General features: G+C 42.0%; 1 protein-coding gene, 1 long non-coding RNA gene and 1 other non-coding gene across 3 annotated transcripts; 2 read left to right on the top strand and 1 right to left on the bottom strand.

The window, feature by feature from the left end:
- The first annotated feature begins 3,316 nt into the window (after positions 1 to 3,316).
- Positions 3,317 to 6,083, top strand: LOC144219627 (uncharacterized). The gene is made up of 3 exons (XR_013331474.1): positions 3,317 to 3,400; positions 5,674 to 5,812; positions 5,967 to 6,083. It is a non-coding gene; the product is annotated as an uncharacterized LOC144219627 (long non-coding RNA).
- Positions 5,746 to 5,842, top strand: LOC144219840 (Z30 small nucleolar RNA). Its single transcript, XR_013331513.1, has one exon. It is a non-coding gene; the product is annotated as a Z30 small nucleolar RNA (small nucleolar RNA).
- Positions 6,084 to 6,597: 514 nt separating the features above from the next.
- Positions 6,598 to 10,600, bottom strand: PEX12 (peroxisomal biogenesis factor 12). The gene is made up of 3 exons (XM_077749796.1): positions 9,732 to 10,600; positions 8,900 to 9,453; positions 6,598 to 8,112 (listed from the first exon to the last, which is right to left on the bottom strand). Exons 1-3 carry the CDS (start codon positions 9,855 to 9,857, stop codon positions 7,713 to 7,715), a joined length of 1,080 nt encoding a protein of 359 aa, XP_077605922.1. The 5' UTR covers positions 9,858 to 10,600; the 3' UTR covers positions 6,598 to 7,712.
- Positions 10,601 to 13,164: the final 2,564 nt, after the last annotated feature.

Consider the following 13,164-nt stretch of genomic DNA (forward strand, 5'->3'; position numbering starts at 1 on the left):
CTGACCCTGGGTAAGTCTCCTAACTTTCCTTCATTCTCTCATTCAATCAGCTATTTTTTTTTTTTTTTTTGAGTACCTAAGATGTTGAAATCCTTGCTCTAGCTTTGAGACCTTGGTTATGCTAATCTAAGCCTCAGATTCCTTCCGTGTAAACTGGAGATAATAATAGTGCCTTCTCTGTACAATTCTTGTGAAAATGGAATGTAGTCTGGGGCTACATGTCACAAGAAAAATTGCTATTTAGTGACTGCCTTCTTTGGGCCAGACATGCAACTTTGATTGTCTCAAATTATCCTTATAACAACTTGTAAGATGTGCATTAATTTCACCATCTTATAAATGAAGAAACTGAATTCAGGGACATAAGCTCAAGGCTACACACCAGTAAGTAACAGAGCTGGGACTTGAACCCCTGTCTATTGCAAAACTCATTTACTATCATTCTGCCATGCAGCCTTACTGTTAGCCAGAATAAGACACATGTCCTGCTCACAATCTAGAGAGGAAAAACATGTATTAGTTCATTGCAATTTAACATATATAATAACATCAGTTGAGCACTTTACCTGCTATGCATTCTCTGTGTGCTCATTCGACTGTTATAACAGTTTGCAAATATAGTCCACATCTATGACCATTATAAGCTAGCATCACACTGGTGTTCTGAGGAGTGACAATAACTACGGTTGTGAGTATAAAATTTCATAAATGAGATGGTATGTGAGCCGCAACCTGCAAGTAAGAATGCACCAGGTTGAGGGGCACCTGTGTAGCTCAATCAGTTGAGTGTCCAACTCTTGATTTTGGCTCAGGTCATGATCTCACGGGTTGTGGGATTGAGTCCCGGGCTGGGCTCTGTGATCACAGTGAGAGACCTGCTTGGGATTCTCTCTCCCCATCTCGTTCTGCCCCTCCCCTGCTCATGCATTCTGTCTCTCAAAATAAATAAATAAACATTAAAAAGAAGAAGAAGACGATGATGACGATGGCGGCACCAGGTTAAGAGGGAGAGATGGAGAAGGAAGAGGGAACCAGGTAGAAAGAATGGCACATGCAAAGACCCATTATCTTCACTAACATCCTCTGCCCCAAAAGTACAACGGAAATCCTTAATAGGTCTGCTACAGAAGACACTCCATTTTTCTCCATTCTTCTCTTTATTTCTTCATGTCCTTTGTGAAAGAATTTCAATCTAAAATGGAAAGAGAGGGGGGCACCTGGGTGGCTCAGTCGGTTAAGTGTCTGACTTTGGCTCAGGTCATGATCTCACAATTCGTGAGAATGCCCCACATCTGGCTTTCTGCTGTCAGCATGGAGTCGGCTATGGAGGCCACTCCAGAGTCTCTGTCTCCCTCCCTCTACTCCTCCCCTGCTCTCTCTCTCTCTCTCAGAAATATATACACATTAATTAATTAAATGGAACCTGAGGATATAAAATGACGAAATCTCACACATAGGCCCTCAGGAAAATACAAAGACAGAGAGAATCATCTCCCATAAATGCCTGATCTACAGAAAACTGATACTGGATATATTTTTGAGAGAGTGCATAAGCAAACAGGGGAGGAGCAGAGGGAGAGGGAGGTAGAGAATCCCAAGCAGGCCTTATGCTCAGCCCCACACTGGGCTCAATCTCACAAGATCATGAGATCACAACTTGAGCCCAACTCAAGAGTTAGACCCTTAACAGTTTGAGCCACCCAGGTACCCCTAGAATTTTCTTAAATGATAGTGAGTTGGTCAGGGGTTACCTCACATCAACCTTAGTAAGTTTTGCTTACGGTTGGGTTCCCAGAGGCACGAACAAGAAATAAACCAGGTCAGGCTGGTCTTGCAAAGTAAGCTGAATTGAGCTTTGTTTGTATGCCCGGACTGGTTTTGTTTGCTTGGTGAATTTTCAAAGCTGGACTCCCTTTCTTTTTTATTTAAACAGACTCTAAACTGGGCTCTCTCCTCCTTAGTTCCCTACCCAAAAATACAGGCTATCCCAAACTCTCAAGGGATTCAATGTAGTTTGCTAAAGTTTGCAATCTTAAACTGCAACTCCTCTGCTATTCCTAAATAAGCTCATCTTTTTGACTTTTTTGCACTTGTCTGTTTTCCTTTTTTAGGTTGACACCTTCTACCCATCCCTATCCAACACTCATCACATTCCTCATGCTGCTTTCCATATGCCACCTCTCAATTTCCACTTCCACAATCCTAATTTAGTCTCTTTCTCAGCTGTCACCTATGCCATTTCAATCACTTGCTATAGTTTCCCTTTCTTTCACTTCGCCTTCCTTTGATCTATTTAAAAAACATATTTGCATACATAGTTTTCAAAAGTACAGCTCTGATCAACAAATTACTCCCACCTGAAATCTTGAAGTCTCCCACTTTCTCCAGGGAAATCTACACAACCAGTAAGCCACCATCCTTGAGGAAGTCTCTATCTTTCAAATTTTTTACCACCTCCTTTCTTTAACACTAAGAGTGGTCCTCAGACTCTGGTATGAATCAGAATCATTCCTGAGGCACCTTTCAATAATACAACTGCCTGGGATCCAACCCTAGAATTTCTGATTAGATAGTTGGGTTGTGCTCCAGGCTTTTTTGGGGTTTTGTGGTCTTTGATGCTAGAGGACATACATACTAAATTTCCTGCAGTGTTTCCTAACTCACCTAATTTTGAAAAACACTACACTCTATCGACTCTACCTACATTTCTAAGTTCCCCCATGCCTTCTCATCTAATTCGGGCGTCAAATTATTCCTTCTCCCAGAATCTCCTAATTTTCAAAATCTATCCACCTTTTCCAGAATCAGATGAAATGCCACCTCTTCCAGGAAGTCCTTCCTGTTCTCCTGCGCATTTCTTTTGATACTTAGCTGCACTTTTCTTGTGGAAAGCTTATCTAGGAAGCGTCGAAGAGCCCGACCAGCCAAAGACTTCACAGGACAGAAAGGGACACATTCCTCTTTCCACCCCAGCCCTCCCGCGGGACTCGGCCAAGCGCAATAAATCCTATTAGAGCACTATCTGAATCAGTAATTCTTCTCAGAAACCCGGGGCACAACTCTTTCAAATGCCCTCCCCAGTTATGAAGCAAAGGACCTGCAACCGGCAAAAGACGTCCCAAAGTCCAAGGGCAGGAAGTTGAGGGGCAGGCAGGAATCACTCAAAGGCCGAAAACGCACTAGACTGAACATGGAGACACCACACCAGGCAACAGGAAAGACGCTTCCGCCTTCCGTCCCGCTCCACGCCTGAAGGTCCCCTCGCCCTCCGATTGGCTGCTCCTGGCAGCCTCCCGACGAAGGCTGTGACCCACGTGACCCGATGGCTGCCGGAGGATTGGTTGTCCGGCGGGGGCTCCTGAAATGGGGTCTCATGAGCTGCAGCGAGGCTAGGCGAGCGGTAAGTGGCAAGGGGGAAACGGGAAGCCGGACTGAATGTCGCCGGGAGCCGAGATGCGGAGGGGTCGCTGCCATCAGTCTCCGCAGGCCGGAGCAAACCTCCCAAAACGGCGTGGGAGCCCGAGGGGTTCGGAGAGCGGGCTGCGACTCCTGCCTGCGTCTTTGGTTTGAGCCCTGGCTTCGGCCTTACTCGTATTTCCCTGCAAGGACGGCCCCTCTCAGTCTTTCCTGAAGTGGGTGGGGTTTGGACTTTATTATTATTTTGTTGAGGGTCCGTTGTATGGAAGCACTGGTTGCCCTGCGCAGCGCGGTGGAGATCGCCATGAGGTAGAAGCTAGGGGAGGGAGGGCTTAGAGATGGTTCACCTATGATCTTTACCTACGTGCGGTATTGGAGGTAAGTTGGATTTATAAATTGTGTTGATGCTTTTATAATCTAGGAGCTTAAGGTTTAGGAGGGAGGGGCGCCCAGTGACTGAATTAAACGTTCATTTATTGAGACTCTTCCTATGTACCAAATACCGTTCTGAGTGCAGTGGGTGCAAAGGGCAGTAAAATACTGCCCGGGTTCTTTAGGAACTCCGTGTCGTGGGGCTGATGGCAGAGATGAGAAGGGGGAGTATGTGCATGGCTAAATAAGTAGCATGTGATGCGTGCTGTGGCGTGAGAAGAGCGGATGACTGAGTTAGAGACCACTTAGAGAAGGTGACCTTTGAGTAAGGTTACTATAATTAGGCGTTCTCTGGATTGAAAGGGTTGGGGGAGGCACTCCAGACGGAGCAAAGTGTACTGAGGAAGCAATGTGGCGGGAGCACACTTGGGGCTCTGCTCACAAGTTTCATGCTTTTAGACAAAGTTAATTAAGTTCTCTTTAGCCTCTGTTTTCCTCATTTTTAATGTGTGCTTCACCTGTAGAGGAAGATGAGCTAAAGGCTCAAGCGTAGCCCCTGTAAAAGTGGCACTTTGTTAGTCCCTTCCCCCCTTCCATTTTTTTTTTTCATTTTTTTTTTTTTTTAAATGGAGTTTAGGGGCGCCTGGGTGGCTTAGTCGGTTAAGCGTCCGACTTTCGCTTGGGTCATGATCTCGCGGTTCGTGGGTTCAAGCCCCGCGTCGGGCTCTGTGCTGACTGCCAGCTCAGAGCCTGGAGCCTGTTTCAGTCTGTGACTCCCTCTCTCTCTGACCCTTCCCTGCTCACGCTGTCTCTCTCTCTCTCCTAGAAATAAATAAAACATTAAAAAAAAATTTAGTAAAAAATGGAGTTTAGTTGCTGAATGGTCAACACAGACCAACAGCTGTCAATTTATAATTAAGGAGTATCAATCTATTGATAGTTATAGATGGCTAAAGGAAGCATGTGCTGTCTCCAGAATTGTTGCTTAGGTACTAACACCACCATGCTGAAAGGCTGCGGAGGGTGACATTGTGATCCAAGTACTTTTCCATGTGAGTAACAACATCCCACCAGAAGGTGTCATTTAGAATAAATGAAATGCGTCAGCTTTCTTATTCAGAAATTGATTATTCAGATTTTGAATTATTTACACTTTGCATTGCTTCTTTTATCTTGCCCATGGCCTGGAGAAAAATGAAATTAAACCTCATATTTAGCTGGTAGTGGAAAAATGTAAATCTGATAATCAGACCCCTGTTCTCTTTCCAGTTCTAGGAAAGACATAGCCTCTCTGGGTCTCGGACTCTTTAAGATAGAAGATTCCAGTATAAAAATTTTATGACTATACTTTTTCTCTTTGTTGGCAGCAGAATTGTAAATCAAACTGTATATTAAATGAGCTGGAGTTTACTTCATAGTGGAATTTAGTAGAAAATCTTTTCTAAAGATTTTGCTTTAGGATTATAAGTCCCTTCAGAGACATCGCTGAAATTTTATCATGCCTAGTGCTTGGACTCATTAAAAAAAAGTTTTTGGGGGCACCTGGGTGACTCAGTTGGTTAAGCGTCCATCTCTTGATTTTGGCTCCGGTCATGATCTCACGGTTGGTGGGATAGAACGCTGCGTTGGGCCCTGTACGGAGCCTGCTTGGGATTCTCTCTCTCTCTCTCTCTCAAAATAAATAAACGTTAAAAATTTTTTTTTGAATCGTAAATGCTTCTCAACTCTCCTGTATTTCAAAAGCAAAAATGTTTCTCCAAGCTGAAACTTGTTCTCATTTGCATTTTTGTATAGCAGTGTTGCTTAAAGCAAAATAAAATAAAATATTTTATTTTCCACCATGGTTGAAACTTATCTATAAAGAAGCCTTTATTTTTTTCATAGGTTAACCTAAGTTTTCTTGGATGTGGAGAGTATCGGGCTGCTCTTAGGTATAGAAGGATGTGAAATGAAATGATGCAATGATGAGTGAAGTATAGTCTGACCTGGTATTGCCACTGCTTCAATGTTGGCCTTGACCAGGGTATGATCCCTTAATCTTCTCTCTGAGCTGATTTTGGTTGTGGTTTTTCCACATTGGTATGTTCTAATCTATTTGCATACTGATTTTATTATGTATAAGAATGTTTCTTTGATATTATTTTGAATTGCTGATGCTTTCCTGTTTTCCTTCTTAGGTTGAGGTGAAAAATCTGGCTTTGATACCTTCATGGAGGATTACATTATTTCAATCCTGAATCTGGCTCAGTTTCCTTATTGACTTATTATGATATTAAAAATGTTTGTTTAATTAACTACAGTGGTTTTTTTTGGTAAAACCTTGTGATCTCACAAGAAATTTTACAAATATCTTACAAATATCTTCTTATGGTACAGAAAAGTGTTCATATAGGTTATTCCATTTCAGAATTTAATTTTATCAACCTTGTGCTATCAGAGAATGTGCTTTGAATTGCTAAATGAGTGAAAATATTGGAAAACACTTATGTTAGCAAAAGCACTTAAATTATTTTCATCCTTCCTCTACCTATATATTTTCACCAACCTGACAATCCAATGGTGTGAATTTTACTACACATAACTGAAGTGTTTCTATAGTATTTCTAATACAGGGTATTTCACACAAAGCTGAATTCTTGCTGTTGGATAGCGGATTTTTTTTCTGCAAGTATTAGGTTAGAAAAAAAAAAAAAGCAAGATGTTAGTACAAAAATACCTCAAAGTCAAAGGTGGTCTGAATGAAAAATTTACTTTACACACCTCAAGTAATTTTTAAGTTTCCACATAAACATGACAACTTGGAACAGCTCTTTGCCAAAAACATTTATTCTTAAAATTTGCTTCAGCATTTCACAGAAACTTAGTAATATCCAGAATAATTTGTGCCTGTTTAGCAAACTCTTAGCAGCAAGAAGAAAGAGCTTATTAAAAGATTCTTTTGCACATAGTTAGATCAGTATTCTATTTCATCTCTTAATTACTGATTTGCTTTTACACTGAAATCTTCATACAACAATATACCCTCAACCCCTACTTTTCTTTAACCAGTTTCCCAAGAAAAGATCGTATGGCTCATAAAGGAATCTTATTTAAAAGTTGATAAACTATAGCAGATGTTACTTAACAAGAGGATCACAGTATATGGAAGGCGCTTTGTTTTTCTAAAGTGTTTCTAAGTATGCCTATAAAGACCAGGTCTATGTTTCACATTGTTTGCAAACTGATAAAATCTCTGCTTAGGCAGATAAATACTTTTCTTTTCTCACGAAAAGGGCTGCTACCTATTCACTACCCACTTTATAAGGTCTAACTTGGTTTTTTCCGGAGAGCTTCTATACCTCTTGTTCTTTAAGGAAAAGCTTCTGTACTAACTATCCCCTTTAATCCACTTCCTGTACATTGATCTTCATGTCTCCTGTCAGTCCTGATTCTCTTATTCTAATCAGCTTGGTAAACTCCAAGTAGGAGTCTAGAGAGTAAGTTAAAAGGTTAAGATCAATGGATACAGCTTTTTAAAGAAATTCATATACACTTGACCCTTGAACAACACAAATTTGAACTGTGTGGGTCTACTTATGTATGAATTTCTTACAGTACTATAAAGGTATTTTAGGATCTTAATATTTTCCCTATCTTACTTTACTGCAAGAATACAGTATATAATACATCTAACATACAAAATGTGTGTTAATTAACTATTGGTAAGGCTTCTGGTCAACAGTAAGCTATTAGTAGTTAAGTTTTGGGGGAGTCAAGTTATATATGGGGGGCCAGTGAACACATGTTCAGGGGTCAACTCTGTTTAAAGTCCATAAAATTATGAATATCGGATGAGAAGTATCAAACAATGCTAGGTACTGTGCTGAAAGTCCTGTTGCCTTATAGTGCAATAATTTTGTTGTGAGATAAAATGCTAATTCATTTCAGTTCTCAGGGGAGTACAGTTTAATTAGATGTTGTACTTCTGTTGGATAACCTGTTATGGGACAAGCTTGGTGACTCCTTACATAATTAAACACACAGCGATAACAAAACACATAGCCAGAGGTGGCGAGAACAGTATCATTCACCCGGGTTTTACGACACAGTGGGCACACAGTCTTCATTTTGGGTAAAAGGGGAGAATCAGAATTGTAGTCTAGGTGTACAGGTGGTGGCGGAGTAGGTAGGGCAGTCAGCGATTTGATGGTTTCTTGATTTTCAGATGAGTACCACCACTCGAGGAACTGCAGAAAGAATACTCCCACAGAAAGGCCAGTAGAGAGGGATAAGGCAGCACCTCCTGCAGCTTTCTTCAGAACTGACTTTATCTTCTCCCCAACACTGGTGGGAGAACAGAACAAGGAGGCAAAAGGAGAAACTGCTTATTTAGGTATGACCCCAGAATGACTACTATAATTATAGTTCTTAACTCTTCATCAGAATCACTGATCAGTTTGGGGATTGAGTAGTTGCTAGAATGGCACTGTCTCCTTTAGTATCTATTCTAAATGACTTCTTTTTTCTGACCTGCAGTCTTTTGGGATTATAGGAGCTAAACTTTGAATTTAATGACTAGGATCTTCTTTATTTTTGTGTTTTAAGAAAGAAATTAGTGAGACATTGATTACATAGGGGTGTGTGTGTGTGTGTGTAGGATAGCATATCCAGAAAAAGATATGACTCAACAGAAAATAACTTGGCAATATTCAGGAATATATATTTGAACTTGTAGAACACCACAAACACTAACTAGAAGCAGTATAGCATTGTGGTTAAGAGCAGTCTTGAGAACTGATGATCTGACTTGAATCTCAGTTCTGCCATCTTCTAGCCATGCGGCCTTGGCAAGGTACTTCCCTAGTAGGGCTCAGTTTCCTCAGCTGTTAAACGGGATAATGAATTTACTTCATTGGGATGTGATGAGGAATGAGATAACGTACATAAATCGATACACATAGCACAGGACGTGCACAAAAATGTAGGTAGTATGATGAGGCAGTTTACCAGGATGGCCACTCTTGTTTTATGGACATACCTCAAAGTGAACCAAAAAAGGTGAATTTAATAAAAATAGGTTAAGATTTTAGAATTTATTAATGAAAGATTTTGGAAAATGTTAAAGCCGTACCTCCTGGCTGGTTGCTGCATCATGCTGGCTTCAGCTGGTCTGTGCTCCAGGGCTTGTATATCCTGGAATGTAAGCCGACCTAACCGAACACCAGCCAGCCTCAGCAGTGGTGAGTGATGCTGAGCCTTTCCCAGGATGTACTGAAGTTGTTGTACAAAAAACCAGCCTTCCCATGCCATGTTAACAAATGGATAGGCTGCCAGGAAGGCTCTATAAAACTGTTTCCAGCGGGAAGAAGGGGGATGGATAGAATATTCATCCTCTTCTCTCAGGCTAGAAACCAGCTTCTCCAGCTTCACTTTCAGGTAGGGAAGAAGAACCAGGAACATAACTGACTTCCAAAGCTGCTGCTTTGGGAGACCAGCACAGGCCAACCTCTGAAGCTTTTGTGTGTCTTCCGTTACAATGCGCTTTAAGCCATAAAAATTTTCAGAGAATGAGGCACTGGTTTTAGACAGATAATGCTGCTGGAGCAGAAGATCGAGCAGAGTGAAGATTTCATCAAACCACCTCCAAAAGAAGCCATAGTGGGCAGGATTTGATTCTGCAAGAACCTAAAGCAAAGTAAATTAATAAAATGAAATCCATTCTGTTTCATAATTACTGTGCATCGTATTCACATTTCCCTTTTTTCTTCTAAATTCTATACTTTAGGCTTAAACAAGCACTCCTTTTGGGATCTGCCCTATCCTCCCTCAAGTGCTGGGTTATTCAGTACAAGGCTCTACACATAACATGGGCTCAGTAACCGTTAAATCATAGGATATGAATTATAATTATTGGTTTGGTTTTTACCCAGTCCCTAAAATCTTATAGAGAATTAACACCTTACCTTGACCACATGCTGAAGAGCAGGTCTCACTGCTGTCATTAAACTCTCCTGTGCTACCACCTCAAAGATGGAGGGCTGGTCATCCACCACAGAAGCAGTTGTGATGTGAGCCCCGTGCTCAGCCATAGTTTCCGGTGTGCACTGGGTTTCACTTTGCCCACAAACTCTTTAGTAAGCATGAACTCGTTTTAGTTATCGAATGGGTGCTCAGTCTTAAAGGTAATCTTTCTGCAAGAGACCCAAAACTCCTCTTTTACGTAAGTGGGGGGAAAAAGACCTCTTCTGGAGGCAGAGGGGAGGGGTCTCAAATTAAGGAGGTTAACAACGAAGTTAAGGTAAACGTGGGTGGAAGTGGTGTGTGAGGTAGGGGTGACTTGTCAAATGCCGCACCTCACAGGGCAGAGCGTGCCTATGGGGACAGGTATGGGCGAAGGAGTGCTATCTTCTGGAGCTGCAGTCCTGGAGGTTGCGAATCAGGGACTCTAATTCGTGAAGGCTCAAGAGCCAGCTAGCTCTGAGGGATTAGAGGTGCCAGTGCGGACTCGGTACGCAAGGACTGGCTCGAGACGTCGGCTGCGAAGTACCCCCGCCAGGGCCCGTCCTTTCTCGCTGACTCCCGGCGAGGCGCAAAGGACCCACGACTACACGTTTGTAGAGAGGCCCCTGCTTTATGACAGAAGCCGCACCGGGAAATAGAAGCGCTGGGGACCCGGACGGCTGGCGGACGGGCGGCACTCTAGCTCCGAACGTGGCCCGGAAACCGGAACTAGCAAACTCTATGACTCCACCGGGACTTCCGCTTCCGCCGGAATGAAAGAGTCTTGGGGTCTGTCTTGGAGTGGAATTGTCCGCTCGTCTGTTTTACTTTCCTTAGCTGGTTTTGCATCGTATCCTCGGTGGAAAGCCACACCTCTTAATCTCTCTGCAGAGGTCTTTTTGGCAAGATGTTTGGGGCGCCTCGCCGACGTCTGGTACCCAGAACCACGAGTTCGGGCCTGTTGCTGAGGCCCGTATTCCCTTTGGCGATTTAGTTAGGCTTGAGGGGACGAAAGGGACTGTGGACACACGGAAGTTCTCTCTCAGCGCGCCGGGCGTGGTGGTTAATTTATGGTCTGCCCTCCGGGGAGGGATTTAGCAGCTGTAGATAGAAGCTTTTAGCTTTATTGCAGCTGATTTTAAAAAGATGATTAGAATGAGAAAGGTTCCTGCTGTTCTCAGAACTTGGAAAGATTACTTTCTAGCCGGTAGATTAACTGTCTTCTAGGTGGAGTTACGTTTAAGCATAACTAGGCACTTGCCACACTTGATGAAAATGGTTACCACTCTCCTATACAGTCGGATGTGTCACAGCGATATGAATTCAGTGCTAAGACAGGGATCCTGATGAGTTCTACCTAGAATGAACTGGGGACGCTTGAAAGATGGTACTTTTCACTGCATACTAAAATTAATGTAACTTACAGTTAGCAAAGTGCTTTTACATCATATGGAACTTTGCCTAGTTTGAGTTGCTTAGGCACGTTTAATCATTCCTCTTTCTCCAACTCCTCCCCACTTCTGTGCTAAATGGATAGAAGGTATTCACTGCCTGTGAGTACCTTGTGGTATAAAGATAATTGGTTTGGATAATGAGAATCCTCAAAAACAAGATTTGGGTTTAATTGTTTCAATAAAATCTTGCAAGTTAATCTTAATTATAGTTCTAAAAGGTGTTTTATACTCTACCAAATAAACTGCCGGTGAAAATCACATTTATAGAAGATTTTTTTACCTTACAGAATTCTAAGGACTAGAGAGAATGTATCTATATAAAAGTACCTGACACATACTAGCCCTTAACTAGCCTCTAACAATGGTAGCCCTTGTATGCAGGCTTCTCTTTTTTTCTTTTCTTTTTAAAGTTTATTTATTTTGAGAGAAAGAGAGGGAGAGAGAGAATCCCAAACAAGCTCCACACTGCCAGCAAAGATCGTGAAGCAGGGCTCGATCTCATGAACCATGAGATCGTATCTTGAGCCAAAATCAAGAGTCAGATGCCTAACTGACTGCACCACCCAGGCACCCCATATGCAGGATTTTTTTTTTTAACATTTATTCATTTTTGAGAGAGAGATAGACTGCAAGTTGGGGGAGGGGCAGAGAGAGAGACACACAGAATCCAAAGCACTCTCCAGGCTCTGAGCTGTCAGCACAGAGGCCTACGCAGGGCTCGAACCCACTATCGGTGAGATCATGACCTGAGCAGAAGTGGGATGCTTAGCTGACTGAGCCACCCAGGCGCCCCAAGGCTTTTCTTAATTAAACAATGAAAGGACAAAGTTGAGACAGCATCTACTACAAGTGGGAAATTGGTTAAACATTTGTATCAATTTTAGGGTTCTTTGGTTACAAGCCAAAGAAACAGGCCAATATTTAAACTAAAAAAAATATATGTATGTGTATATATATATATATATACACATACATATATATATAAATAGGATATATATAGAGTAGTTGAAATGAGGAAAGCCAGCTGTAAAAGAACAGAACTACAGTCCTATTGCATGTCTCTAGCAAGAATTAGTCAAGTCGCATCCAGACAGCATTATTAAAATGAATGAACTTCAAGAAATTTCTGTCACTGTACTTAGGATTCAAATTCTATTGCCCTACCTTAGTTCAGATGTCCTCTCCACATTTTGATTAACGGTCCTTGAAAACACCCCAAAAACAGGGGCGCCTGGGTGGCTTAGTCGGTTGAGCGTCCGACTTTCGCTTAGGTCATGATCTCGCGGTTCGTGGGTTCGAGCCCCGCGTCGGGCTCTGTGCTGACTGCCAGCTCAGAGCCTGGAGCCTGTTTCAGTCTGTGACTCCCTCTCTCTCTGACCCTCCCCTGCTCACGCTGTCTCTCTCTCTCTCCTAGAAATAAATAAAAACATTAAAAAAAAAAAGAAAACACCCCAAAAGTAAATTGAAACTGCACAAGGAAAAGACAGTCAAAAGTAGCTAATGTCAACTATTACAGCCAACAAATAACCACCTTGTCATAAATCCCATCCTCAGGTTTATAATGTACTAATAGATAAGACACGTGAAAAGTGCACTTATGTAAAGAGGTATTCAGAGCCATCAGATAGGTTAAAATGTGAGTTTAGAGAGAGATAATTATCAGCTGGGAGAAATACAGCACTACAAATCACCTTAAATAGAACACCCTTTTTGACCTACATAACCAAAGGCAAAAACGTTATTTCTAACCTCATATTTTATCTCTGCTTCCCTTTGCCAGTTGCTCTTTAAAACAATGATGTAACCTGGTACATTCTGTACCTCATATCATAACAGATGTCCACTGAGAAAGTTTTGTGAATTAGGTGGACCTCAAAAGATGAGTATGTTTGGGGCAAGTCATAGTAGTAGTGATAGAGCTTTTGAGGCTAAGGAGCAGCAT

Source organism: Crocuta crocuta, unplaced genomic scaffold (genome assembly GCF_008692635.1).
Source record: "Crocuta crocuta isolate KB4526 unplaced genomic scaffold, BGI_CrCroc_1.0 scaffold149, whole genome shotgun sequence".
NCBI classification, from domain to species: domain Eukaryota; kingdom Metazoa; phylum Chordata; class Mammalia; order Carnivora; family Hyaenidae; genus Crocuta; species Crocuta crocuta.